We start from the raw sequence: 27,295 nt of genomic DNA, 5'->3' as shown, positions 1-27,295 counted from the left end.
GGTTTGGAAAGTCTCTCTTTAGTGGGGATGAAAAAATAAACAGTTTTTTTTTTTAAATGAACGTTTTAGTCACAAAAGAGTCAAAGCCATCCAACAAATGGTTTATTTTTGCAAAAACAAATTTAAAAACGTAGAACCCTGGGCTACAAAACACAGTAAAGATATCAGCTTTTAAATGCACTTTGATTGGTTTAACTTACCATCCCTTGGTCTTTGATATCTTAACATTTTTTCACCATATCTGTGTTGTCAGTAAATGCTATCTGAGAGAATATTAAATTCATCTATTAAATATAAAGCAGAGAGCAGCTGTGGATTCAGATTGATCTCAGTCGGAGCTCCTCCCGATCAACCTGATCCGATCAAGTTACCGACTTTGTTGTAGGATATGTTCAGGCTGCAGAGGAAGTTGCTAAAATTTCCATTTCATTCATTTCCAGCCCGGTGCATTCAAGTCAAGTCCAAATGAGAAGGTTAACACAACATGAGGTTTCAGATGAACTGCAGCTGTGATGTAGATTGTTGTGCCAGAACGGAGGTGCAGCCGTTTGGGTTGTGCGGGTTTTTAAAGGTCCATCAGTGAATAAATGTTCAGTCTGTGAGCCTCAGCTCTGAGGTCGAACTCTCTGCAGTGTAGACTGGAGGCCGTTTCTGGCGTTTCCACACGACTCCAAGGATTTGTTGCTCCTGTGGACGGAAGCACAGATTTGATCAAGCAATAATTTAAACATCTCAGGAGCTCACTTTTGTAAATTAGTTCCTCCAACAGCAGATCGCAGAAGTATTTTATGCCTCTTCTAAATTATGTCTCCACAACGTAGTGTGTATATTGTGAAATGATAGGAAATTATGTGAGATTTAAAAATTAAGATATGGATTCAGCTCTCCTAAGTTAATACTATGTAAAAGCATTTTTTGAAGCAATTAGAGCTGCAGGTCTTAAAGGGGCAGAGCAGTTTGAGGATCATCCAGATTTGGATGGAGATAATTTACGTTTCATTTTTGAGTCTTGCTATGGGTTCACAACTCAATTTAAATCTGGGCTTTGACTAGACCTTTCTAACACAGACTTGTGCTTCGACTCAGTGTCGTTTCAAGGCACTGCTTGTTTATGTGCCTGTTTTCCAGGCACATAGTGCCATTTCATAGCACAATCAAGTAACTGTTACCATTCTGAACAGTGCTTTATATCGAATACAACTTAAAAGAAATTTGACTTGGCACCTTGAAATTGGGCGTGTCTCTTTAAGAAACGACTATTCTTTCTGATACTCTGCCTTCAGGAAGTTATCACAACATGGCTACTCTATTAACCCTTTAGTAACGTTTTTACCAGCGTTTCACTGAGAAGCAGCTCCTATAATGAGCCCAGTTGATGCTCAGCTCCACCAGGTGTTTGCTAATTGCTGCTGGCTAGTCTGAAGGAGCTGAGTGGAGAAGGGCTGCTATGAGGCAGAAGATTAGAAGCTTGGAAACCGCAGCTTCAAGGAGGAGCTTTGTCCTTAAAGGCGGGGCTACACCACCCAGGCGTTTTCCACAGCTGAATGGTTGCCATGGGAGATTAATGGATTTCTCAACCATGGATGAAAGAATTAAAGCAACACTCCAGATATGTTTTTGATAACTGAACAACATAACATGACGTAGAGCTCAAGTCCATTTTACATTATACTGCCTCTTAATCCCCACCCTGGTGCAAAAAAACATAAACTCATCGCCACTCGTGTGGCAATGAGGCACTGAAGACGGGAACAGTAAGTCGTTGCATTTTGTACCTGGAGGCCGCATGCTGATTGGCTCATTCGCCACGCCCTTACCGGGACATGAACGCCTCGAGCACCGCCACGTTCTCTTTGGGGAAGTAGTCCTGCCGAACAACGTGCTCCAGGGCGTGGAGGTGACCCGGGACGACCACCACGGGCTTGATCTTGTCCTCACTCTGAGCGGCGCAGAGGACACGACGGCAGGCGGATTAATTCAACAGAGAAGACAACGCAGGTGTGAAGCATGAGATGTGGGAAAAACTAAACCAGATGTGTTGACTTTGTCCAAGTGTCTTACCTTAATAAGTCCTAGGAGGACTAACAAAACGGATACGAAGCTGTAGCCTTGAAAGGAGGGAGTGCTGAAAGCTTTACTGAGGATGGCGTCTGGGAAGAGGGGAAAATATACAGGGCTGTTTTCAATTAAAGAAACTCAAATCAGTTCACAGAGACTATGAACAAAAAAAACCTAAACTGAGTTGTTTAAAATCCTCTTTTGTACCCACCTCCATCAAAAGTTTTGACTACAAATTTTAAATAGAGAGTAGGCTGAGACCTGGAAGGTGTGCAACAACTTTGTAGCTGTTTATATGTATTGTTCATTTGGAGAAATGCTACTATGCAGTACACACCACTGAGCCCATGAAATTTCCCCTAGAGGACAATGAAGTATATTTTGCTCAGGCTGATTTTTAAACAATCAAGGATTTGATGGGAAACATCAATCACATAAAAAAATTAAAAACACAAATCATCCTGACAACTTGTTTCTAGAAGGAGTCTGTATTCAAGGAGAAGATGAAAATCTGAGAATAAAAATGAAGCTGTACAGGATAACAGCAAAACGCGACACTGTGATCCAACACAATGCACAATTCTTAGTCGAGTTTTAGTTATGACTGTTTTGACACTACAGAGCTCTCAGTCACACAAAACGTAAATAAGAACATGACCTGAATATTTACAGACGCAAATGTGAGGTTTTGTTCTTCTTAGGTGAAATCTGTATTGAAAAATAGAACAATAAAAACTTTAAATTCACAGATTAACAGGTTAATGAGGTTTCTTGCTTTTGGGAGTTGAAGGGAAGATTCACCAGGACACAAAATAAGGAAAACGAGAGCAGCAACGAGTCACCCCAAATAAAACTCGTGCATCTTACCGATGGTGTCCAACACGGCGTTCTTGACGTCGTAGTTCTCCTCTTTATACACCGAGGCGATCTTCAGGAAGGCTTCGGCTGTTTTTCTCGCATCTGTCACGTCCACCTAGACGGGGAAACGAATGAAAGGGATTTTCAGACACAAACCGCACATTTTGTGAAGTTTGGTATCTTTATTTTGTTTGGAAAATGGAAGAAACACAGCAGCTTTATTGCTTTGTTTAATCCAGTCTAAGGAGTACAGGTAAAATTCAGCCCAACTTTGAAAATACGTGAAGTATTAAAAGTAGGGAAATAGTCCTTTTTAACTTTTGAATGATTCCACATGTTTTTTTTTTCTTTTTTAACCAAAATTTTGATGAGTAAAATACTTAAAATCAAACTGTAATGTGCCAAATCACAGCTAAAGAATGCAACAGAAAAATCATTGCAAAAACACACAAAAAAATGCTTCATTTAATAAGTATGACCCTTAAAAAAATTAAACCCAAGAACCCCCATCTCAAATTTAAGACCTTTTAAGACTTTTGTGAATGAAATTTAAGACCTATATCACGACAGAAATGTACAAACTTCGTCCAGCCAACCAGCGGCGATAAGACGCAAGAAGCTACCTAGCTAGCTGACATACGCTTGCAAAAATTAAGACCTGTAATTACATTTTAAATGAACTTGAGACATTTTGAGGCCTTACGTTTAGATACATGGATTTAAGACACCCTGTGTCGTCCATGTATTTCTGCGTTTGCTCACCTGCTGCTGGACTAGCAGCGCCCTCTTGGCGCCAAGTTTCAGCAGTTTGTCGGGAGACGGGAAGCTGAGGAAAGAAGAGACATCTGGTGGTCGTGGTGCTGACACGGGAGTGGACGGCTTTGGGTGAGGGGGCAAGGAGAAGAAAGTAGGAAACTTAGGCCAGTGACTGATGTTACCATAGAAACACAAGAAATGCTGTGATGCTGGTCATTTCATCGTTTCTGGTGCATTCATTCTGATTTCTGGATATTGAAGCCACAAAGTTTAGTCATAACCAACCTTGTTGTTGCTGCTGCTGTCCTCCTCCTCTTCCTCCTCCTCCTCTTCGATTTCCTCCTCATCTACATCGTCCTCGTCCTCATCGTCATCCTCATCGTTGTCTTCTTCATCCTCGTCCTCATCGTCTTCAGGGTCACCCTCGTCGTCACTGAGAAAACGGCAGAAACACTTTGACGGTGAATTTACGTAAAGATCTAAATATTAGCCGGTTGAGAAGTCAGAGGCAGCAGGTACGATTGGTTGGAGGAAGAACGGGAATTAACATGAACCAAAGATTAATTGATATATTGATTACTCAGAAAGGCAATCACCTGAGTGATCCCAACAGACTGATCATGTTCACGCCTTCCATGCCGTCTTTCACGGCTTTGCAGCCGTCCTCTCCCAGGTAGTTCCCTGAAAATCAAAGGGTTTAAACGATTAAACGTTTTTTTTTTTTTTCTTAAAATAGCTTAAAGTATCAAAAAGCAGGCAGAAAGATTTGAGCTCTGCTGTTTGTCAGATCTGTACCGTTCAGGTCCAGTTTCTCCAGCTGGTCCTTGTTCTTCACGGCCTCCACCACAGCCAGAGCTGCGTCCGCCGTGATCTCACCGTACGACAGGTTGAGCTCCTGTCAAACAGAATAACTCGTCTTTTAACACAAAAGGCATCAAATTATTGTCAGCAGCAGAAATTATTGCGCAAACGACTGAGTTTGTTTTGAAGACAGAAATACATGCACAGATCTGGATAACTCTAGAAGCTTTTTTCTAATTTAAAGCAACTTTTTTTCTTGCAGTTTTCAGACTTTCTATTGAAAAAATCATGTTTATATTTTGCTTATGTTATGACCATATTCCAGCAATTTAACAAAAAATCTTGCAGCCTGGCCCTGATATTCTGTTGTACAACTCAAAGAAGGAATAATTAAAATAAAAGCCACATTTCAGCTCATGTGCAACATTGTTTTTTTTTTCTTTTAGAGAAAGCAAGAAAAAAAGTATTAAAATCAAAAATTTGAAATGACAAAAAAAAGAAGAGATTTTTAAGCCATATCACCCAATCCTAGTTCATCATTTACAGAAGAAGAAAAAATGTAACAAAAAAATAATCAAGGTAAAATAATTGCCTGTAAAACTAAATTTAAATCAGAGACGATCAAATGCCACGACTTTGTGACAACGCTGTGTTCTGAATGTTTTCATGCTTGGGCTCCAATCCTTCACACCGACACAAAGAACAACAAACTGTTGGTGCAATCCAGAACAGATTATGTAATCTGAGTTGTGACAGCCTAGTATATCGACCACTCACCTTGAGGACAGGTAAGCCCTCTGACACACTTTCTGCAATAGCTTTAGCCCCTTCCGGCCGCACTAAACAGTCTCCAAAGTTGATCACCTGGATGCTGTGGAGATGCTTCAGAGCCTGTGAGAACAGACAGAATATCCAAAGTCAACATAATACATTTTCACCATCATCACTTTCGTAATGTTTTTTTTTTTTTCTAAACAGTGATTGTTTTTGTTTTTTGGCCCAAATATTTTTTTGGCAATACAAAGGGGTTGATTTTTTTTGTGTGGCAAAAATCAATTTTGGCAGTCACTATAATGGAATAACCTTCTGTTATTTTATGAAGGTGACTTCATGGAAATAAATTCATTTTTTGCACAGAACATTAAAAAAGATTAGAGACTTAAGATAAGATAATCATACTTTATTGATCCCCAAAGGGGGGATTTTGTTTGTCCCAGCATAGCACACAACAAAAGATTTAAATAAGTAATAATATTATTTCATTAACAATAATGAATGGCGTCACAGTCAGAGTCGGCTAGCCATCTTTTCTATAAACAGAAAAGTCTTTTCTGAATTCTTTCTGCTCCCTAAGCTTGAAACACAATTCCAACCACTTCTGGTTTTTTAAAAAAAAAAACATAAAATACATAAAATAACCTGCTACTATCATATCTTGCATCTCTGTACCTGCGCCATGGCAACAGCCCCCTTTTCAGTGAAGGTGTTGTCGTTGAGGTTGAGGATCCGGAGTCCTGGGTTGTGCTGCATGGCTGTGGCCAGAGCCGTCACGCCCGGGTGGTTGATTCCATTCTGGGGCATGTGAACCTCCTCCAGGCTGCCCATCAGCTGAAACAACAAAAACACAATAGAAGACAAAACGCAATTATCAGCCCAAGAGGCACCAAATGCTTTCAACTGAAAAGAATAAATTGTTAATATCAACAGTAGTCTCTGCAGTCAATCAAATTTGAGTGGCAGTATGGTGATCACCGCCGTCCATCAGAAAACAACGCACGTGTTTTTAGCCGCTTTTGTGGCGAGTAGCAACAGCGAGTGAGCTGATAAAAACGCTGTCTAAAGCGCGCCACAACAAAATAATGCAGCGTTGACTGTATTGATGATAAAAAACTGCAGACACCTTGTTATTATAGCTGTAATTATTTAGTGTTTTCACAATCGGAGAAGTTATTTAGGTCAGTATGTATTGTATTTGGCACATAGTAAAGGACAAATAACTTTTAGGCAATCAGCTACTTTTACTTTTCGTTTGACATGTGGACATTATGGCTTTTTTTTTTGTTAAAAATTGGGTAAACTTTTTACAAAGGTAGTTTATTTTTGTGTCAATTATTCTGTTAAAAAATAAGGAAAAGAGAAAAAAAAAAGTTGGATTGTACTGATTTATGACCAAAACAGAGTGGCTGTTTTGTCACACCCCTATTCAGATGAGAATACATTTACATTTCATAACTCACTAGTATATCTAATATTATCTGATTAAAGTTCTCTTTGTGAATGCTACAGGCAGTTCGACCCTCACCTGGAAAGCCTGAGCGAGGGCGGTGGCTCCGTCGTTCTCCAAGCGGTTCCTCCCTGCGACAAACACCTTCAGGCTGAGCGGCTCGTTTTTCTCACTAGACAGTTTATGACACTGGATCAACGAAGCAGCCAGGATCTGAAGAGTTCAAAACACAATTTGGTACGCAAGAAGAAGAATTAGTGAACAAAAGTCTTTGTCTCTTGGTCCGTCGTTGATTTACCTTTCCGCCTCCGATGCCCATGCCGCAGTTGTTGAGCCGTAGCTCCTGTAACGTGAAGCAGGCGGTGCTCTTGAGCAGCTTCTCGATGCCCTTCACGCCATCGGGCCCAAACGCGTTGTCGCTGAGGTCTAAGACGGTCAGCCGGGCTCCCGCCAGCATCAGGGCGTCACCCAGAGAGTTCTACAACATAAAAACACAAAACCTGACTGTAGAATGAGACGGCGCACGACAACAACCCAACTAAAGACAGTGTGTGTCATGTAAACGCCGATTTATAAAGGCGTCATTGAAATTACCAAGGCAGGCGGGATCTCAGAGCGCAGACGACCAGTAAACATGTCACTCCAGTAACAGCGCTGATTGGGAGAAAACGCATGTAAGCAACGTTACTAAACTTAAACTATATGGTACTTAAGACATAGATGCAATATCTGCAGAAACACTAATCAGGTTTTAGCTGCCCACTGCTGACAAAATATTTCAAAAAGTACAAAATATACAACAAGTGTTGCATCTTCTTAGATTTAGGCATTTGCTTTGAATTAAACAAAAAAAAAATTGATGGCATCTCTAATTATAACTGCATCAATCAATGTGGGTCAAATCAAACATGGAGTTTTGTTTACAATATTTGGCCCAGAGAAAACTAACCATCAGACCACATGAATCCAAAACAACTTCAAAATGTTAACTTTTCAAAGCTGATTTTGCAAAGTGTGATGTTCACGACGACATTGATGACAAAAGTATCAAACTCAGAACCTTGAAGTCGCTCTTCGTCTCCAGCGCTTTGGCAATGGCTTGCGCTGCCTCGACGCCAACAGTGTTTCCCTCCATCCTGAGAGCCTGTAAACCCTCAAACTCCTCGATGTCCTTCACGATCTCCCCCGCTGTAAAACGGGTAAGCGGTGTCAGGTTTAGAAGCAGCAACGGTAACAACTAGAGCATCAGGGTTCTGGCGGGCCACCAGGCTTTACTTGTGCCCCCACCAGGCTTAGCATTGCTTATTTAAGTTTTTTTTTTAATGTCTGCATTTTTTAAGACCTTATAGTTGATTTTCAGATATTAATCCTCCAATAACACATAATTATCAAGTGATATGTTCAAATTTCTTGTCAACTTTAAACATTTTTTAACTCAAAAACACGGCGGGCCGCTGGATAAATGACTGCTGAGCTCCCCAGGCTTAGTAAGTTTTCTGAGGGAAACCTTGAGAGCTGCACAAATCCAACTATCATCAGAGTATTTCGATTGCCAAGGACCGCTGGGACATGACACTTGATAGGACACTGTTATACTGTCATTCATTCTCACTCTTTAGCCAATTGGATCGACTCCAATTGCCTTTAATCTTCACACCTGACATCCATTTTAAATGGTCAAGACATAAACAGAAGAGTCAGAACTTTCCAATGATGTAGCCCAAATAATTTAATAGGAACAATTAAGACACCAGAGTAAAACATACATAAATAACTGTAGCCAGAATAGTTTTTTTAGGTAATACTACTAATAAAATGAGGATTTGCATCACTGAGTGTGTACAAAGGTCTGCTGACGTCACGTACCTGACTGGGCATCATCCAGCTTCCTTCCCTGGCCTTTGTAGCTCAACTCTCCATCCTCGACCCCAGTCTTGGCCAGAGAGTCGGCCAGCTCTGCAACAATGTCTGTCGCCATGGAGATGCCTGAGGACCAAAGCCATTGTTCACTTTTATTTTATTCCTCTTAAAGTTAAAATCTAATGTATGTACTGTTTTTTGTCACCTTTACACCGTAGAGAAACGAGTAGAAATGTATTGATACGTTTACCATAGCTTCCACAAGAACTTCATTTTTTTTAAGCGATGCCATAATATTTCCTTTAAAACAGAATAAAGACAACTTTTGGCCTCAATTTTGCGTTTATTATCTGATAAGTTTTAAAGGTAAGCTGTCCTACTTCAAACACCTGACTTGCATAATAAACCTGCCGCTGCTAACTCGCTGCTAACAGTGACAAGGACCGAACTGCTTCGTGTCCGTTGACCCGACAACTGCCGAATCAGCAACACATTACCTCCTCGTTACATAAGTCAAAAACATGGCGACGTATTTACATAGAACCAGAACAAACATGTATTTGACTCTGGAGTCGTTAGTTTATAACATGGAGAACTTAGTTTGCTAGCTAGCAATGGTGCGTTTCACATGAAACGGCGTGTCTATGACTCGGCCTTTTTATGTAGCAACATAACGTTTGTTGCTGTTAGTTTACGGCTTCAGGTTCATCTCTCCAACACTTTATGTAACAAATGAGGATATTTTACTGTTAAAAAACAAAACTTACGTCGCCGTTACAACAACACTCTCGTTACGATTGAATCTAGTCCAGATACACACTCCCGCTCGCCTCTGCCGTTCAAAAACGAAGTATCGCCACACCAAACCACTTGACGACCGCTGAACGAGGAAACACGGGACTTGTAGTTCTACCGGGACTACAAACATACATTTCTGGAAAGAGTTACAACAGTTTATTAAAACACACACAAAGATGAATGGGAATGCAGTATCACTGCACATTTCTAGTAGAAGGAAAATATATATAACATAGATAATAAAAAATTATATAAAAATATATATACATAAAAATGTTGCTTTGAATAATTATTTAATGTCTAAAGACCTTTCAATTATAAATTTACTGCTGATAAAAGTATTGCCTTAATTACTGCATTTAACTATGTTGTACTGTTTAGCTTTTCCATTTCAAATAATTTGTGCAGTAATATTAAGTTAAATTATATTATTGTACATAAACCAATCAGTATAGATTTAGAATCAAAGCAAAGATTGGTAAAGATTTTATTAAAAAGAGACAACATTCATAAGATCAGGGAGTAAATTAATGTATCTTCATCAAAATGAATTGAGTAACATTTAAGAGTTATATGGTTGAATTGGGATACTTTATATGGATTTTTTTTCAATTCAGCAAACATATATATTATTAGCCATTTACATGCCTTATTTTCAGGACTATACAGATTCATTTCTAATTCAAAATATATTATATGTTTGGTATTTGGAGAGCTGAGAAACTGCAATATTTAGACTAGTCAAATGCTGTCCAAGGACGATGTTGTACATTCCTCTCTGCACAATCTGCAGGCCTATCAAGCTGAGTCAAGTTTAACTGCACAACACATTTTAGCAACAAAACAGTTCCAAGTGCTTCACATAACAAAGACCTAACACAGTAACCAATTATATTGGGAACATCAAATCATAGCACCTTAAGTGAACAACTATTTCACCACATTATGCAAATGACTGCCACAGAAAGTCATTACTATCTCATTCAATCCAACTGCATACTCCTCCATTTAACCACAAATTAATTAATCTCAATTCAATTCTGTTCACTTTACCTGTACAGAACCAATTCACAACAAAATCTCATATTAAGGCAATCAAACTCAGTTCTATGCATAAATATACAGTCAATTTAATCCATAAAGACAATGTGGGGTCTTCCGTCAGTCTCCTCTTGATGCCTTTGTGTTGATATTTCAGGAAAAAGACTCTACGTGCTATAGACTTTGGTTGAACAGACATGTTTTACAACAATACTGCAGGCTAAATCAGCATGACCAAATTGTGAGGAAATCTTGGCCTAATTGTAGTGAAATCCCCCCGATCTCTGGACTATGTCCCCTTTATAGGGCTCTGACCAACACATATTCATCCCCAAAGTAAGCACATCACCACATGCATGTATTTCACATTTACGTCTTCTTTTGGGTCCTGGCGTCAGATTGTCTGCTTACCATAGATTAGATTTATTTTTCAAACTTAATGTCATTTGACCCTTGACCTGACTGTTTTCCCAAATCTTCCAAAAAGTTCTCCTGTGTGGCCAGACACCACACAATTAAGTATTTCAAAAACAAACACAAGCATTTTTCTAGGTGATTTAGAACCCTTATTATTTTAAATATCGTCACCTTCTTAAAATAATAGCCTAAGTATTATTTATTGGTAAAAGTGATTTTAGGTATTATTTTTGAACGAAAACGATGAAAAGAAAACATTTCTTCTCCTCAGTTTTGTATGGAAGCCCGTTTCCGCCACTCTGATAAAAACACATATAATGACCCAAAACTGCTGTGTTTCCATTCTGGCGAAGACGAGACCGGCCTTTGTTAGCTGTGTTGCTTTTGGGGGCATCGGGTAAACCGTAACTCCCTCCAATATTTTAAAGAGCGGTTATCACGTGACGAACCTCGGCAAGCATAGGCGACGAGCTCGCGGACGCGGAATGGCGTGGCGCGCTGTGGTCACGTGACAGCTCTCGTGAGCGTGTCGCGAGGAGCATTTGCAGCTGGTAGCTGAGAATCGAAACTTACCGGAGATTGTGGAGAGAGCCATTCCGTCAGACCCGAAGGCTCGTCCTTCCTGCCTTCATGGCCTTATAGCGCATTAGCTCAAATTCACACCAGCTGCTCGTCCGTTCCTGCTTCACCCTGCCACCATGAACTGCCTTTAAACTTTGCTTTGGCTCCGTCAACTTCCTCACTTTATCAGGTAGGTGTGTCTCGCTGAAGTTGGCATCCATAACAGTTATGTTTGTGATTGGTATTTTCTTAAAAAAGTAACAGTACATACAAATGTAGACGTAGAGTACGCCCCCCTGACGAGCGGGGTGGGGGGGGTTTGTTTCTGTGCAGTGGACCACCATGGAGTCAGCCCGAGAGAAACGAAAGGAAGAGATAAGCAGGGCTCTGGCTTTTATACAGTGAGTACATTGTTTTTATGTGTCGGTACAAGGGCGCAGTAGCAGAAAACGAAACTAGCGTTGAAGTGCATCCTTGTCAGATGAGATATTTAAGCGCCTCTGATTAAGTTTATGTCTTGTGTTTTAGGTCTCCGTTGGCTTATCCAGATCCTGCAGGGTACCAGGTAGTGACTGTGATCATCGTATATGATGTGTGTGTGTGTGTGTGTGTGTGTGTGTGTGTGTGTGTGTGTGTGTGTGTGTGTGTGTTTGCTGTTGTTTTCACATGTTGTTGCTGACATACATCCTTCTCAGTACAGTTGGTGTTACTTAGTCTTGCAAAGGTGTTAAGAACTACTAGAAGTTTATGACATTTGGTTTGGATCGTAAACACACATCCCAGAGTAGCGCTTACTTGTGAAGCAGGAGGAAATTGTTGGTTTGTGTTCAGTTCCTTTTGATCTGGTGTGAGGTCTTCTGTCAGTCTCCTCTTGATGCTGGTGTGGTGACATTGGTTGAGCAGCAAAGCTTTATGACCATACTGCAGCCTAAGCCAGTTGTCAATTGTAGTGAAATCCCCCCAATCGTTGGACAGCACCCTGTTTATAGGGTTCTGGTCAACACACTCTCTCCTCAAAGTTTACATTATCTTCTCCATATGGGCATGTTGAGGTCGCAGTGTCTGTATGTCTGCTAATGCATCCGGAGTCCACATATGAAGCCTGATTTTTTTTTTTTTGTTTTTTTTGTAACTCGGCCGGTCCTCTTGCACATTAACAAAAAAGGCCTTACTACACTGGTGCATTTACATAAAATCAAGTGCACCAAATCGCCTTTAGCATTGAGCTAAGGTGTAATTGCTCCCAAAACATCTGTTCTGTGAAGGCCTTAAAGGGGCAGTGTCATGTTAAATTGACATTTTTTTAGCTTTACCTCATGTTATAATATCATCAATTTCAAGGCGTTAAATTAGAAAATAATTTTTTAAGTCACTTTTGATGTATATCATTTTTATAACAACTGAAGGTAACATATTTACTTGATTATGTTATGAAATGGCACCATATGACTGGAAAACACATATTTTTTTTAGTTTACAGTGAATGTGGGGGGATGTCAAGCATCTAGACATCCACTAAGTTTTACTGGACTTCCCTCAGTGTAATGTAAGCCTGGCGGGCCACCAGGCTGTACTTGCACCCCCACCAGGCTGATCATGGCTTCTTTATTTATTTGAGGTATTTTAAATGTTTCAGAATTTTTAGTTATTGTTTCAATATTATTAATTACTTCCAGTAACACATAGTTACCTAGTGGTATTTTCAAATTTCCTGTCACTTTTGAACATTTTTTTTATCTTAAAAACATGGTGGACCGCTGGATGCCTGCCCTGGCGCCCCTACCACTGGGGTTAGCAAGATTTCTGGGGGAAACCCTGCTGCACATTTGGCACAATGCAGTCAGGAAGCAATTCAGAAACCTGCTGATATTCAGTGGTTTGGTTCCGCACTGCTGCAGATGATGCAAGTCACTTGCAGGTCTGTGAATGCACCATTCATTTGGGGCTTACACAGGTTTAGGAGAAGCGCATGCTGCAGGCCAGAGGACTTCTTTGTGAAATGTCTGACTTATTTCAGCATTGCCAGTCCAGTCCAGAGTCTGTGCTGCCACGCTTTAGCCTCGGATTGAAATCCATTCGCGTTCCAAACAGGCCCGGCTGCAGGCCGGGTCGCTAAAGCATTAGCTTCATTACATAAACACAGAAACACAACTAAACAGAACACATTGAGGAACTGGTTTCCTCAGTTCCCAGTTGCTCAATATGTGTTGTTATGGTGGTGATTCAAAACAAAACCTATCCTCAAATAAATCAGCGAATACTTTAAAAAAAAAGAAAATCTGATTTAAACACCCATTATTTTTCCTGTGATATTTAAAATTCTTCCAAATGGATAACGCGTATTGTGTGCCATGACTCTCGGTAAATAAAGGGGCTTTTGTTTGAGTCTTTTCCTCATCTTTTCCCCTCAGGACTTTCTGACCCGCCTGGTGTGCAATCTGCTGGAAGAGGGCAACGCCTTCTTCCGAGACCAGCAGTGGGAGGAGGCCGTCAGACTGTTCACCGAGGCCTTGAACATCTCCACCTACGCCGAAGGAGAGGAGATCCAGATCCCTCAAGCTCTGCTGGAGAGCCTGTATGTCAACCGAGCCGCTGCCTACCACAGCATGGTGAGGCTCTCTGCTTTTGTGATGAGTGAAGAAAAGCTGTTTCTGAAATATTAGCAGATGTATTAAAAGGATTAAAAACCAAGACGATTACACGAGTACTACCCTGCAGCCTCAGGTTTTGTTAAATGTAATGCCATAAGCTTGGTGTCACATATTAAGGGCTGATTAAGTTGATTGAATTACTCCTAATAAATCAATTATTGGAGTAATTGTCAACAAATTTATCAGTCAAGTTTATTTGCGTTGCATATTTCAGCAACAAGGCAGATCAAAGTGCTTTACATCATAAAAACAAAAATAAAGTCATAAAAACATGTCAACTTAATCGTTAACTGGAGTATACAGACTCTAAAAAAGACCATGAGAACAACATACTCAAAGCAGTAATTGCTTCTATTAATTGATTTTTTAAATTTTAAATGTACTTTTTGCATTTAAGGTAAAAATAAAAAAAAACTTTGTCAGTAAACTCTTGAAGTGCCACAGTTTCAGCTTCACATTATTTAAATTCTGTCAAAAATAATCTCCCATCAGGCACATTATGCTGTATAATTATTAATCCAAAAATGATTGTAGTTTTTCTTTAGATGCCTCCTTTGCTACAAATGATCAAGCGTACAATAAAGGAATGCTACGTTGTTTCATTTTAGGTAATAAAATTAGTATTTTCTCATTGAAAAATGTAAATGACTTATTTCACATCTTTTTATGCATTTCTGATATTTTGCAAAAGAAAAAAAAAACAAAAATGACTTCAAAGGTTAAATGAAGAATCTGCAGAATGTGCCAATTTTTAAAAATCTGATTTGTCAATGAAAAACTAAGCAGAACCTCTCGGGCTCCATCAGGTCCGATGAGAACCGAGCCGTTTTCAGATCCGTCCACGGGAACGGCATTCACAGCAGCTGTGTGTAAAATTCCTTCATCGGATTGAAATATATTTGGATTAAATAACCCAAATGTATCATTTAAATGAGCACAAAGTTAATTAATCCGTGGGTTTACATGCAGCAGGCTTTATTTTTAAGAACACAAGCACTGACATGAGCAGAGTTGTAAAATTTCCCTAAAAAATAATAATAATTAAAAAACAGAAGAAGTTGTACTTCTGTTTGTGCCGAGCATAAAAACAAACAAACTCAGCGGTGTGTTGTTTTTGTATCTCCTGAGCCCCAGAACGAACCTGCGGCAGGTTTTAACAACGTCTGAGACGTTTCTGCGCTGAGACAAACAAGCTGCTGGTCTTCCTGCATCACAGGATGAGAGCAAAACAGGAAATGAAGATCCTCCCAAGTTTTGACTGTAAAATACTAGTTTTAGGCCAGATTTGCTTCCCAGACTTGGCCTTTAGCCACTAATGCTACACACAGGGAGTGCACACACGGTCCGGTCAGTTTCCTACAATCAGAATAACATAATCGGAACAAGTGTTTCCATGGACGCCGTTTGGATTATCAGTTTACATAATCTGGTTCAGATTACAGTAGATGCAGAATGTTCTGATTGGGCCGGTTTCATCGATTTATTCCGGTTGTGTCCATGTAAACGTACGTAAAGTCAGCTGTCTTGTGACTGAGTACAATCCCAAGTGAATGTTTAAAAAGAAAACAATCCTCTGATGGACAAATGCCGTCCATCAGAGTCTGTCTGATTGGTTTTAAACAGAAAGATCTGATCAAACTGAAAACGAGATCCATATGTGATCAGTTTCAGGCTGTCCCAATGTAGAAGTCCAAAGTCCTGCACCACCCGCCTTACATCATCCAGCTGATCCTGGTGGTGACTCAGAAGTCAACATGGATCTTTATTCATACACAGTAGACAGTCAGCCACTCTTTATTGTTGGATATATAAAGAAACGAATTGGTGTGACTCGGCACTATTACAGATTTACCAGCTCAGTAAACTGCAAAAACACAAAGTCCTACCAAGTATGTCTGGTCTACTTTATAGTGGAAATATTTTATTGCACTTCAAATAAGGCGAAACTAACTCACAAGTAACTTTCCAGCAACATTTGGTGTTTGTTTTAATCAAATAATAGCTTGATGTTAATGAATTATTTCACAGATAACACTATTTCACATGCTAGAAGTGAAATAATCTGCCAGTACTCATTAAAATCAGGACTGAGGAATTATTGACTTAAAATAAGTTTCTGAAAAGTTACTTGTACATTAGTTTTCTCTCATTTTAAGTGTACTACAATATCTGTGCTAGATACTAGGCCAAAAATACTTAAGATTTTGTGCTTTTTGCAGTGTAAGCTCAGGATATTAGAACAACCAGTGCAGTCGACGGTTCTTCCTGCTGTTATTTTTACCTTGGCTGTTCTTCCTCCCCTCCTCCTTTTAAACGGTGCCAGCCTGATGAGTGTCTGCTAAGAAATGTGGCTAAATCACTTGGATGTTTTTGATCGATATTTACCAGGTCATTGAACCTCTGCATACAGAGGAAACATCGCTCAACAGCGCCACCTTGCTGAAAACAAGTTCTTTCCAACAAAATGTTCCTTTTTGTGCTTTGCTGTTGTGACACGCCGCCTCGCCGTCTCTTGCTTTAACAAGGGAAAGTATCCTGAAGGCGTGGAGGACTCGGACAGCGCTCTGGCGGTGTGCGAGGGCAGCCGCAGGGCGCTCTACAGGAAGGCGCTGTGCCTGAAGGAGCTGGGGAAGCACAAGGAGGCGTACAACTGCACCACCATCTGCCTGCTCAGCAACCCTCAGGTACGGTTAAAGGCTTATGCCGAGACGTGTAAAAAAAAAAAAAAAAGGCCAAAAGACTCACTCGTTTAACTCTCAACAGGACAAGCAGGTGATTGAGCTGTCACAGGAACTGGCCTCCCAGCTGGGGATGAAAATTCGAAAACCTTATGTAAGTTCAAAAGTGAGCGAGTGAGGGGATGTTTACCTTGTGAAGCATAAGAAAAACAAATATTGTTTTAGCTTCGGTGTCGAGTTGCTGAGCTTCATTAAATCAAACACAGTGAAACGAAACCAAAGCCCAGCTCAGGTTGGTTTAAATCCTATCTTGTAGTGAATTTGGACAATAAGGAAAGAAAAGTCAGTTTTCTTGCCAAAACGTTATGAACTAATATTTGAGCTGGAAATAGAAAATAATAATGAAAGAACTTTAATTCTGTAGCTATGACACATTTTTATTGGTCTTTACTGGTTTCATTGTTCAGTTTGGGTGTAATGGATCTTCAGTCTGCATTTAGGACTATGCTGTGAATTTTCCTTTTACATAATTTATTGTTATAGTAGTTTATGCTTTAAAGTCACCCCAGATTGTATTTTATATTTTTCCCTCCCTTTTCTCTCGTCTAGACCCCTCCCAGTAATGTTATTCGAAATGGTGTGAATCATCCAAGTGCCGATGCAGCAGGTCAGAAATCTTCACTTTCAAGTTTGCTCTCTCATTAATGTAAAATCAGCCAAAAGTTTGAAATTCTCATGAGATAAATTTTGTTTTTGCTTCACACAGTCGTCTTCTGTAGCGCTGCTAAGCCTGCTGTCCCCTTCACGCCTCCTGGCGCCGGTCGTCCTGCAGTCGCTCACCAGGTGAAAGCCGTGGAGGACTTGGAGGTGATGGACGACGACCTGGACAGTCTGCTCGACAGCTTTCCTACTGGCCAGGTTCCATCTGAGGTACTGTGTGTGTGTGTGTGTGTGTGTGTGTGTGTGTGTGTGTGTGTGTGTGTGTGTGTGTGTGTGTGTGTGTGTGTGTGTGTGTGTGTGTGTGTGTGTGTGTGTGTGTGTGTGTGTGTGGGGCAAATGACTATCAGGAAGTGATAGTCATTTGGTTGTCCTGTCAGACCGTCAGTCCCCGAAACGATGCAAGGATTCTGGACCTGATCCTGGGTGTGCTGACTGTTAAGAGTAAAATATGTGTGGGGTCCAACTGAGACGATGGGGAGGTTAAATTTGTGTGTCTAAAATCAAGGCCTTAAAATGTCTTAAATTCATTTAAAAAAAATTAAATAGGCTTTAAATACACAAGTCATAAATTTTGTTGTGGCAGGACTATTTAATGTTTCTCAGGGGATTTTTTTTGTCTGGCAAAAAGTTTGAGTCGCGTGCAAAATCTTCATCTGTGACTCGAGACGGTTGATGCTACTGGCAACTAGCTGCTAGTATAGCCTCGCTAGCTATGGGCACAAAGCAGGATTCATACTTTTTGCCATGCTTGATTGTAATGCAACAAGTTCCCCAAACAATCCCCTGTATTTGTAGTTGTTTTTGGATTAAATTTTATTCAAGTTGGCATTAAAAATGTCTCAACAAGCCTTAAATTTTGACTTCTTGAAACCGGCAGACACCCTGGATTGCTACTTTACACTTAGTGAGTTGCTATAAATAATCATTTTAGCTGTTTCTTCTCTTATCTCCAAATCTTTCCCAGGCTCTGCCGTTCTCAGACCCTGGCCATGCAGCCACTTCCACCCCCTTCCTTCCGGCCCCGTCGCCCCAGCTGCCCCCGGCCTTTTTCAGCTCTTCCATCAGCCAGCTCAACTCCTTGGACTTGTTCACCAACGGCGATCACGGCACGACTGCTGCAGCTTTGGATATCCTCGACGACCTCTACACTGCTGGGAATGGAAGCGAAGCAGACGCCTCCACACTGGACAACCTGGATGGGCTTGATTCTCTGGACATCCTTGACGACATTTTGCACTTGACGCCGAATGCTGCTGCTGCTGAGGAACCTAAAACGAAGCCTGGCGACGGAAGAAAGACTCTAGATCGAGTGTGGAATGAAGTGGTCGCCGCGGGGTCCGTCGCCGATGCAAAACTTCAGAATGGCCACGTTCCGAAAGCCGCCGCTAACGCCACGAAGCAGCTCGACTCTCTGGACGCCTTGGACTCCTTCCCTGCTGTGGAACGTGTTGGACCTGCTCTACCAGGGGTTTCTGTTGGTGGAACAAGCCTGGACTCCCTCTCTGACTTCAGCTCAAACGGTGATTAAAGTTGATCTGTAGGGGTGGGAGATACGGATATGCAGGAAGCTTCATTTTAAGAACTGTGTGGGTGCTTTTATGGGGTGAAAATATTTAAAGTTACATTTTGGATGTTTCTTTGCTCTTTGTAATTTGTGCTCTGGTCTTACTCCTCAGGTTTCTCAGAGTCTGTCAGATCTGGATCTTCTGTAACAAAATCTCCAAATAAGCTCAACAAAGTAAGACTGGGTTCCCAGCCGGTTGGCTGCTGTTTGATTCTCAGTATTGATTTTTAACATTAATAGAAGTCATTTTCACTTGCAGGTGAAGGATACCCATAATGGGACTGTCCCGAACCCGCTGTCCTCCACCCATGACTTCCTGCCGGCTTGCTCCCTCTGTTTTCCTCGTGGAGGTCTGTCAGACGTTTTCTCTTCATCGGATTTGATCCTGACGGATGTCTACAGATAGGTTTTTAATGTGTGGGTGTATTTCCTGTCCTAGGTCCAAGTGTGTACAGTTTTGTTCACAAGCCAGACCTGGTCCACAACTGTAAGAGAGACGTTTTGTTGTGCAGACGGAAAGCTGGCTCTTCCTCCGACTGGACGAGAGTGAGACCGCTTCCTGCACAGTCTGCGTTCTACGGACGTTTTGTTCTTTGTCGAGGTAAGACGACATCAAAGAGACGCTGTTTGTGGTATCCAAGCACTGCTAATGATTGCTGCACGAGTTATTTAACAAAACAACTCTGTTCCTTTCATCGTTTTCTTTTGCTCTTCCGTCCTTAACAATAACCGGTAAAAACTTTGAGAATTAAATGCTAAAAGCTTGGTTTGCTTGTTCAGACATAAAATCTGTCGGCCATTTATGCTGCTTGTTCCAGTTTCTTTCTATTTAAGTAAACACAGTTTGGACATGTTTATTAAACATGACTGTTTGTGTTCAGGTCCAGCTCAAGGTCATGTGAAGCTGGAACCTGCAGAAAGAAACACTTAATGCTCGCTGTTTGCTAGCAGTAGCTGCGTTTCCATAGACAAAACTTTGTCGATTTTCCTCTTAACACAATTTTGGTGTTTCCATTAAATAAAAAGGAAATAAAAGTCACTCGCTCGTGTATAAGTTTGTTTACGTGACAAATGATTAGAAAGATATTCTGTGACATGATCCTCCTACCTCTTCCTGTTGTCGTCTTCGTCTTTCCCACCAGCAGTAACATCCGGCGGTTCGTCACATGATGTGAAATAAATGTTTCCAATGCAGCTTTGTGAAATACACTAATTTCAATATGGCGGAAAAATAGCAAAACCTTTTGATCAGAAAAAAATAGCTTTTTTTAAATGGACAAGTTTCTACTAAGCAAATTTATTTTAATAATTTCATTTTGTGCATTTCTTGGTCAATGGAAACGCAGCTTATTGCTCAGTTACAGTGGTGTGAAAAAACATTTCTTAGATAGATTTTGTAGTTTTGCTTGTTTTGTCACACTAGTAGTAAGATAAAAATATTAATATCGGAGAAAGATATTGTGCGTAAAGACAACATACAGTTTGAAGTCACACCACAGCGTCTCTTTCAGATTGAAGTCCAGACTTTGACTAGGCCTTTCCAAAACCTCAATTTAATGTTTTGACAGTTAGTGTTTTAACTTTTCTGCTTGGTCTGTATAACTTTTTTTTTCCTTTTTAATAAATTAAACCACGACTTAAGAACTATTTTTAAAAAATATTTAATCAGGCTAACGTCGCCTGATATTTCTATTTCTTTGAGCTGAAACTTTTATTCCCAGAAAGGCAGAAGAATGTTTTTTTTTTTTTTTTGTATTTAGAGCTGCTGAACTCTGGGGATGCAGGTGTGTGCAAGTACGGAGAAAAATGCACGTTTGCCTACAACCAGCTGGAGATCGACGTTTGGACAGAGGAAAGAAAGGGACGGCTGGACAGGCACTCTCTGCTCGGATCATCGGCGCCCCAACTGGACCCGGTGAGCAGCATCATCGACCTTCTGCAGGAACACAAGGGCATGTTTATCTTCCTCTGCCAGGTTAGTGCGCGCACACTGTCGTATCTGAAGGTTTAAAACTGAAGACAAGACTTTTAGTTTTTACATGTTTCCTGTTGTTTCTCCTCAGGAATGCTACGACAGTAAACCTAGAATCATCAGTAAGCGCTCCGTTGTCAGTCAAGCCATCTGCTCCAACTTGGATGCTCGTCACAACTTTGACGCCAACAAGTGAGTCGGCACCAACCCCGAGCCCTCAAAGCTCATTTCGTTGCAGGTCCAACGTCTCCCCTCTGTCTCCTCCCAGGTGCTTGGCCTTTGTGATGAGGACCCACAACATCAACTACAGAAAAGTCCGTCCTTTCAGCGTGGTGTGCAACTTGGATTTGTGCCGACAGGCCATCCGATACGGCTGCCAGCGGGAGGACAACTGTGTGTTTGCTCACTCCGTCATAGAGCTGAAAACCTGGAGGGTTCAGCGCCACACAGGTCCGGTCACACTAACAGACTCGCTGGTTGAACTGTGTCACACACAGGTTGTTTGATCCAGGAAGTTCTGTTCTCAGAAGAGTAAAATGTTAAGGTACATTCAGCCCAGGCTAAAATGTCCCATATCCTATTCGTCTGTAGCTGAAATATAATCTTTGCAATACATTTCAAAAGAATTTTAAAGTGATATTTGCTTCAAAACGTCCTGCATTGTTGTTCTAAAGAGTTGATAAACATTGTTTTTGTTTTTTTGTTGTTTTTTTTAAAGCAGCATGTATAGTTGATTTCCACCTTGTAAATACTCAATGGCAAAATAGTGACCAGTTTTTATTCAAATATGTTTATTTACAGGCATCAGCCTGGATGAGATTGTGAAAGTGTCCATGAGATTTTATGACAAGCAGGAACAAAACTCAAAAAAGGAGAAAGAAAAAAGGGTAAGAAAGGGTTCATGTATAGGCTGTTTATTTATTTGAAATTAGTTTCCATCTTGTTTTCATTGAGTAGAAAAAGTTTTGACCCATTACACATTTATTTATTTTTCTTTGTCACACCTAAATGTTAATGTGTTTGTCAAATAAATGTTAATATCTGAGATAACCTGAAGGAAAACAAAAGGCGTTTTTGCACTGCAGGGAACGGAACGGTTCCAGCCCTGTTGTGTTCGCGTTGCACTGAGGGCGCCATCGAAGCGGTGCCGGACGTCATTATGTTTGAAACTAAACAATGGTTTCGATGTAGCGGCCGACTGTACTCGTTCATCAGCGAGTAAGCGGAGGGAAAAAAAATACCTCATCATTAGACCAGGTCATCGCACTACATTGAGACAAATCCATTGCTAATTAAAACTAATAAAAATATTGAAAAGAGCACTCTTTACAAAATAAAATACAGTTTAGTGAGAGCCAGCTGTCAACGGAAAATCAACGTCTGACTCCATAACAACCAGCGACCAATCAGCTGCTGGTTCTAAGCAGAACCGCTTGGCCGGCCCGATTGGAACCACAGCTCTTGTGGTTCCATGGGGCCGGGTGGAACCGGTCGCAAGTTGTAATGCGAACACGCTCGGAACCGGGTGGAACCGGTCGCAAGTTGTAATGCGAACACGCTCGGAACCGGGTGGAACCGGTCGCAAGTTGTAATGCGAACACGCTCGGAACCGTTCCGTGCCGTTCCGTGCAGTGCGAAAGCGCCTAAAGAGCGGTATTAAACTGAAGATTTCATTTATGTAGAGATCGATCAACCAATCCGGTGCTCCGTTTAAAAGTAAACATCCTTTAAACCTGTCCACTAACCCTTGAAACCAACAACTGGCATCTTGTTTATAAATATAACATAACATAACATAGTTATGTCTTATATAAACGTAAGACATAGTTTTATAGTACTATGTCTGAGTACAGGTGAAGTTTATTGCTGAACAACTCACTGTTTGTTCATTGACATCCAACTTTCCATGTTGAAATTCTGACTTGTTTAGGTTTTCAGATTTTTCCCAGGTTAAATCACTTTTATACAAAAACTGAATGTACGATGTCATGAAATAACATTAGCCTCCATTGATTTTTCCTGTCTCCAGCTGTCTTCTGGTGGAGGCAAATTAAAAGGATCAAGCAATGCTGGAGCAACCCTTAACATGAAGATGAAGTTTGCATGTTCGCAGTGCTGGCGGGACGGCCTGATCAGCGAACCGGACAAAGGCCTCAAATACTGTACAGCTAAAGCCAGACACGCGTGAGGAAATACCACAGTCCACATACATTCAGTAGATTTATTTAATGTAACTGGTCTAAAAACTCTTATTCAGACAAGAATCTTTGGGACACAGCAACTGTAGACAGAGCCATGCACTCTTGACAGTACTTATCGTAATAAATAAATGTATTATAATATGAGTAGTACAAATATTCTCACTAGACTTTAGTGGCAAAACCATTTACATTTTTTAAACCATTAAAGACTGCTTTAGTTAATTAAAAATGTTTTATTTTGTAGCCACAGCTCTGCTCTATTCAGTGTCTAGATTTAATTTAACCCAGTGCCTCTGGGTTTTTGCCCTTTTCATTTCCAGGTGGACCAAAGACAGACGCGTGCTGCTGGTCAGGTCTTCAGAGCGGAGTAAATGGGCTAATGTCCGACCACTGCCGCACGCCAAGAACTTCCCTCTGTACTATGATGTAGGTCTGCTAATCCTAAAAATAGGAGGTTTTATTTGTAGCGCTCATCCCGGACGAACCCCCAGATTTTTGTTGTAGGACTCATTTAGCCCAGAGGTTCAACCTGACATCGAATGTCTTGAACTGCTGCTTCAATATTTCCACATAATGTTGTTTCCTTTTGTTCCTACCAATTTATGAGAAATTCCTCCTGCAGTAAAACAAATTCAAGTTTCCTTCCCCAAACCTTCACAAATGGTACTATATTCTCAGGCTTGCAATTTTTCTCTTTTTCCTCAAGTGTGGCAGTCACTATAATTTTAGCAATGCCAACTTCAAGTAGCAGCTTTACAATAAGTTTTGTTTTTATTTTGGGATCAGCTATTGATTTTGGCAGCCCCTGTAGAGTTGGGCCTCTTGGCTGCTTCTCTGTTTAATACAAATGAAATCCACACTCCAGACCTTTATGTGGGGGGGAGAAAATCCTTCTTTCTTTCTGTTCACATTTAGGTCCCGTTTTGTGCTGGTCTGTCGCATCCTGATTTTTACTTGACAAAATGTGGAAAAGTCGAATTGGTGTGAACACTTTTGCGATTCTGCGTGTATTTATTCATTTGCCTCTCCTGTCAGATGTGCGCACAGGTTCTGGAGAAGAGAAAATGCAACTACACTGGAAACTGCACCTTTGCTCACAGCCAAGAGGAGAGGGAGATGTGGATGTACATGAAAAATAACGAGTGTGAGTGACTTCAATTTCCCTCCACTGCAGTAGCTACAAAAATAATAAAACAATCACACAAATCCTGTTTGGTGTTTGAATAATTTGGAGTCGCATCTAATAATTTTAGATGCGTTTGTTGAACCAGTTGTTTGTGTTTGCAGTGCATGACATGGAGCAAGTATACAACATGTGGCTGGCTTTAGCTGCTCAAAACCGCCAGTCAGATGGATCCGTGTGCAATCAGTCTAACCCCGAGGAGAAGTTCATCGCCATGCCAACCGACTTTGCAGAACAAATGGTTGGTGAATGGTCCATTTGCTTAGTAATTGGCATTGCAGCAAAAAGGAGGTTTTAAACATGCATCCTTATTATCCCTGTTTTTAGGACGGCTTCCACTGCCGCCTGTGCGGTAAGCACAGTAACAGCGAGCGGCAGTGGCAGCAGCACATTTCTTCGGAGAAACACAAAGACCGAGTGTTCAGCTGCGAGGGTGAAGACGAGGCTCTGACGTGGAGCTACCGCTTCCCCGGAGCGTGTTTTAAAATCTGCCCCAAGTAAGCTCCGAATCCGGTTGTCCGGTCCTCCTCCGCTTCAGACGTTTCCTCGGGTTCGGAAACGGCTTAACCCCAGCGATGGCCAGTCGTGAATTGAGTGTAATCTTTGTGGTTTCCAGGATCGGCGGTGGCGGCTGTCCTGACGGCGTAAGCTGCGACTACGCTCACGGTTCAGAGGAGCTGCAGGAGTGGATCGAGAGACGGGATTTTCTTCGACAAAAGCTAGCTAAAGCCAGGGAAGACATGCTCATCATGCCGGACGAGCTTGACTTTGGGAAGTACAACTTTCTGCTTCAGGATTGAGAACAGTGGGACTTTCGCGGGGCCGGTTTTGGACCCGGCAACCTGTCGGTGTGATCGTTTGACGCCTCGTCGAACTGAAACCAAAGGGACAGCAATCAGGATTTCCAGCTAGCCAAATATACCATTGAATCTATGGAAGTATTCGCCTTTCAAAAAAAAAAAGTCACCATCTAAACTTAATTTTGTTAATGTTTTTAAGTCTCTAGCAACAAATTTACTGCTCATTTTTGCATAATGTCAGCCTTATTGTTAAGTAAAGCATCCTTTGAATGTAATGTATAGACTGTGAAACGTGTACCTACCATTAAAGAATCGGTTCTATATTTTTGTCTAAGGTTCATATTCAGCCATGCTTCCTACTTTTGTTTTAACTCTTTCTCCCTCCGTTTGTCTTTTTTCAGAAGCAGTTTATCCTTTTGTCCCACAGTTTATCAAAGTTAGCTGAATATTGGAAAAACTTACTTAAAATCAATCACTTTGATTTTATACAAACAAGCCATGAGACATTTTTATTTTTCTCTCAGAATACTAAATAAACGTCAAGGAAACCTGCTGTCAAAGACTTTCCTCATTTTATTTTCTGAGGTGGAGGGGAACCCACACAAAACCGATGCATAATCTGACATCTTCATTTATGTTTTAATTTTGCAGAAATTCTCCTTTTTGCTGTTAATTTTTTATAAGAAACGTTATGCTGAGTGTACCAGGAATACAGTGCTAAACATAATAAATTCAACCCTGTTTGCAGCAGCACACTTTTCCACCAAAAGCCAATATAGATAACAGATTTATGATCTTTACACAATTCTTTACAGGCAGAAAAACATCCATTTGTAGCTAAGTTCATTGTGACTTTATTTGGTCCACTTAATAAAAAGTCCCTCTAATTAGGTTTGTTAGAAGCTGGAGAAACCTCTTTTGTCTTCTGACTCTTTGAAACTCTGGGATATAAATATGACATCACACTTGAATCAATGTTTTTTAGTCGCTAGGATGCTTTCTTTTTGTGTGTGTCTCCACAAATAGTAGGCATCATGCTAATACTGAGATGTAATTTAAAACGTACTGAAATTTCAGTATATTTAATAGTTTACTTTTAAAGTAAGCATTAAGTGCAGTTTAAAAAATTCTATTTTGAGCATATATTTCTAAAATATACACAATTTCTTAAAAAGCATATTATTTCATTGGTACACTTGAAAAAATACATATTTTGTTCCCTTAAAGTATACTTTTATTTAATATATTTCTTAAAAGTTTATTTTGGTACAATTATATTTAAGTGTGTTTAATGTCAAAATTGCAACAAGTATACTTTTAGTATACTTAAAATGTACTTACACAAATGTAAATATGTTTGAAATATATTAAAATATTTTTTTTCTCACTAGAGGTGATGGAGTGGGGTTACTAATTAAACATCCCCATTTTGGGGGCGAGTAAAGATGGACAAAAGTCCTACCATTACAAATATAAACATGTGGCGTTCCCTGCAATGTAGTCTAATTGGAACCACGTGATTTGGTTAGATGAGACTAAGCTTGTGCTTTTTAACAGATGCTAAACCAAACAATATGTTGGAGAAGCATCTCAGTGGAGCACCAGCTTCTTGACTGACGTGGTGGCAGTAAATGTACTACATTAAAGATGTGTAACGCAAATACTAAATTTGGAGGTGGATGTCGATTCTTGTATTATGTAATAAAATAAGAAACTTTGATTTAAAGTAATTTGAATTAATGAAAATCACTTTAGAACTAGATTTTGAGCGTGAATGTTTATATCAATCGACTTTTACATAGATGCAAAAGTATTCTTTTTAGACGAAGTTCTCGGTTTGCTCAAATAGTCACGTACGCCAGCACTTGCTGCCCGGCGCGCGCTCCCGACACAGCGGAACCAGATCGTGTCGCTTTAACCACCGACATGACACCGTTGCACTGATTGCATCGGCCACTAGGTGTCACTGCTCGCCCCTAATGAAGCCCTGCTGGGGACCGCACGTGCAGACGTGCATGGTGTACAGAACCCAGCTACCAGTCTATAAAATCCTGTTGTTGTTGTCGCTTTGAGGACCCGCCTCCCGCTTTCTGATTGGCTCTCCAGCTCAACTGAAAGGCCGCGCCCTCGAATCCACGGAGTTCGGGGGCGT

General features: G+C 40.7%; 2 protein-coding genes across 4 annotated transcripts; one reads left to right on the top strand and one right to left on the bottom strand.

The window, feature by feature from the left end:
• Window positions 1–89: 89 nt before the first annotated feature.
• Window positions 90–11,523, bottom strand: rangap1a (RAN GTPase activating protein 1a). Of its 3 annotated transcripts, none has more exons than XM_015008214.2 (16): window positions 11,387–11,523; window positions 8,564–8,683; window positions 7,758–7,885; window positions 7,292–7,351; window positions 6,996–7,175; window positions 6,776–6,910; window positions 5,923–6,081; window positions 5,251–5,364; window positions 4,468–4,567; window positions 4,269–4,353; window positions 3,958–4,105; window positions 3,679–3,795; window positions 2,926–3,031; window positions 2,062–2,150; window positions 1,776–1,939; window positions 90–687 (listed from the first exon to the last, which is right to left on the bottom strand). In XM_015008214.2, exons 1-15 carry the CDS (start codon window positions 11,406–11,408, stop codon window positions 1,814–1,816), a joined length of 1,689 nt encoding a protein of 562 aa, XP_014863700.2. In that variant the 5' UTR covers window positions 11,409–11,523; the 3' UTR covers window positions 90–687; window positions 1,776–1,813. The 3 variants fall into 3 exon arrangements, with proteins under 3 accessions (XP_014863700.2, XP_014863697.2, XP_014863698.2); XM_015008211.2 differs by having other exon boundaries at window positions 1,818–1,939; XM_015008212.2 differs by lacking the exon at window positions 11,387–11,523 and adding an exon at window positions 9,325–9,434 and having other exon boundaries at window positions 1,818–1,939.
• Window positions 11,430–25,696, top strand: LOC106930574 (zinc finger CCCH domain-containing protein 7B-like). Its single transcript, XM_015008210.2, has 22 exons — window positions 11,430–11,564; window positions 11,708–11,775; window positions 11,903–11,939; window positions 13,786–13,983; window positions 16,551–16,709; window positions 16,789–16,857; window positions 17,313–17,370; window positions 17,470–17,633; window positions 18,388–18,943; window positions 19,100–19,161; window positions 19,247–19,337; window positions 19,427–19,588; window positions 20,748–20,962; window positions 21,051–21,151; window positions 21,228–21,409; window positions 21,761–21,846; window positions 22,989–23,143; window positions 23,481–23,586; window positions 24,196–24,304; window positions 24,448–24,584; window positions 24,671–24,840; window positions 24,960–25,696. Exons 2-22 carry the CDS (start codon window positions 11,717–11,719, stop codon window positions 25,141–25,143), a joined length of 3,060 nt encoding a protein of 1,019 aa, XP_014863696.2. The 5' UTR covers window positions 11,430–11,564; window positions 11,708–11,716; the 3' UTR covers window positions 25,144–25,696.
• The last annotated feature ends 1,599 nt before the right edge of the window (window positions 25,697–27,295 follow it).

This window comes from Poecilia mexicana, unplaced genomic scaffold (genome assembly GCF_051168715.1).
Source record: "Poecilia mexicana isolate PSO_F unplaced genomic scaffold, ASM5116871v1 scaffold_8, whole genome shotgun sequence".
Lineage (NCBI taxonomy): Eukaryota > Metazoa > Chordata > Actinopteri > Cyprinodontiformes > Poeciliidae > Poecilia > Poecilia mexicana.
This window is presented reverse-complemented; position numbering and strand designations above follow the sequence as displayed.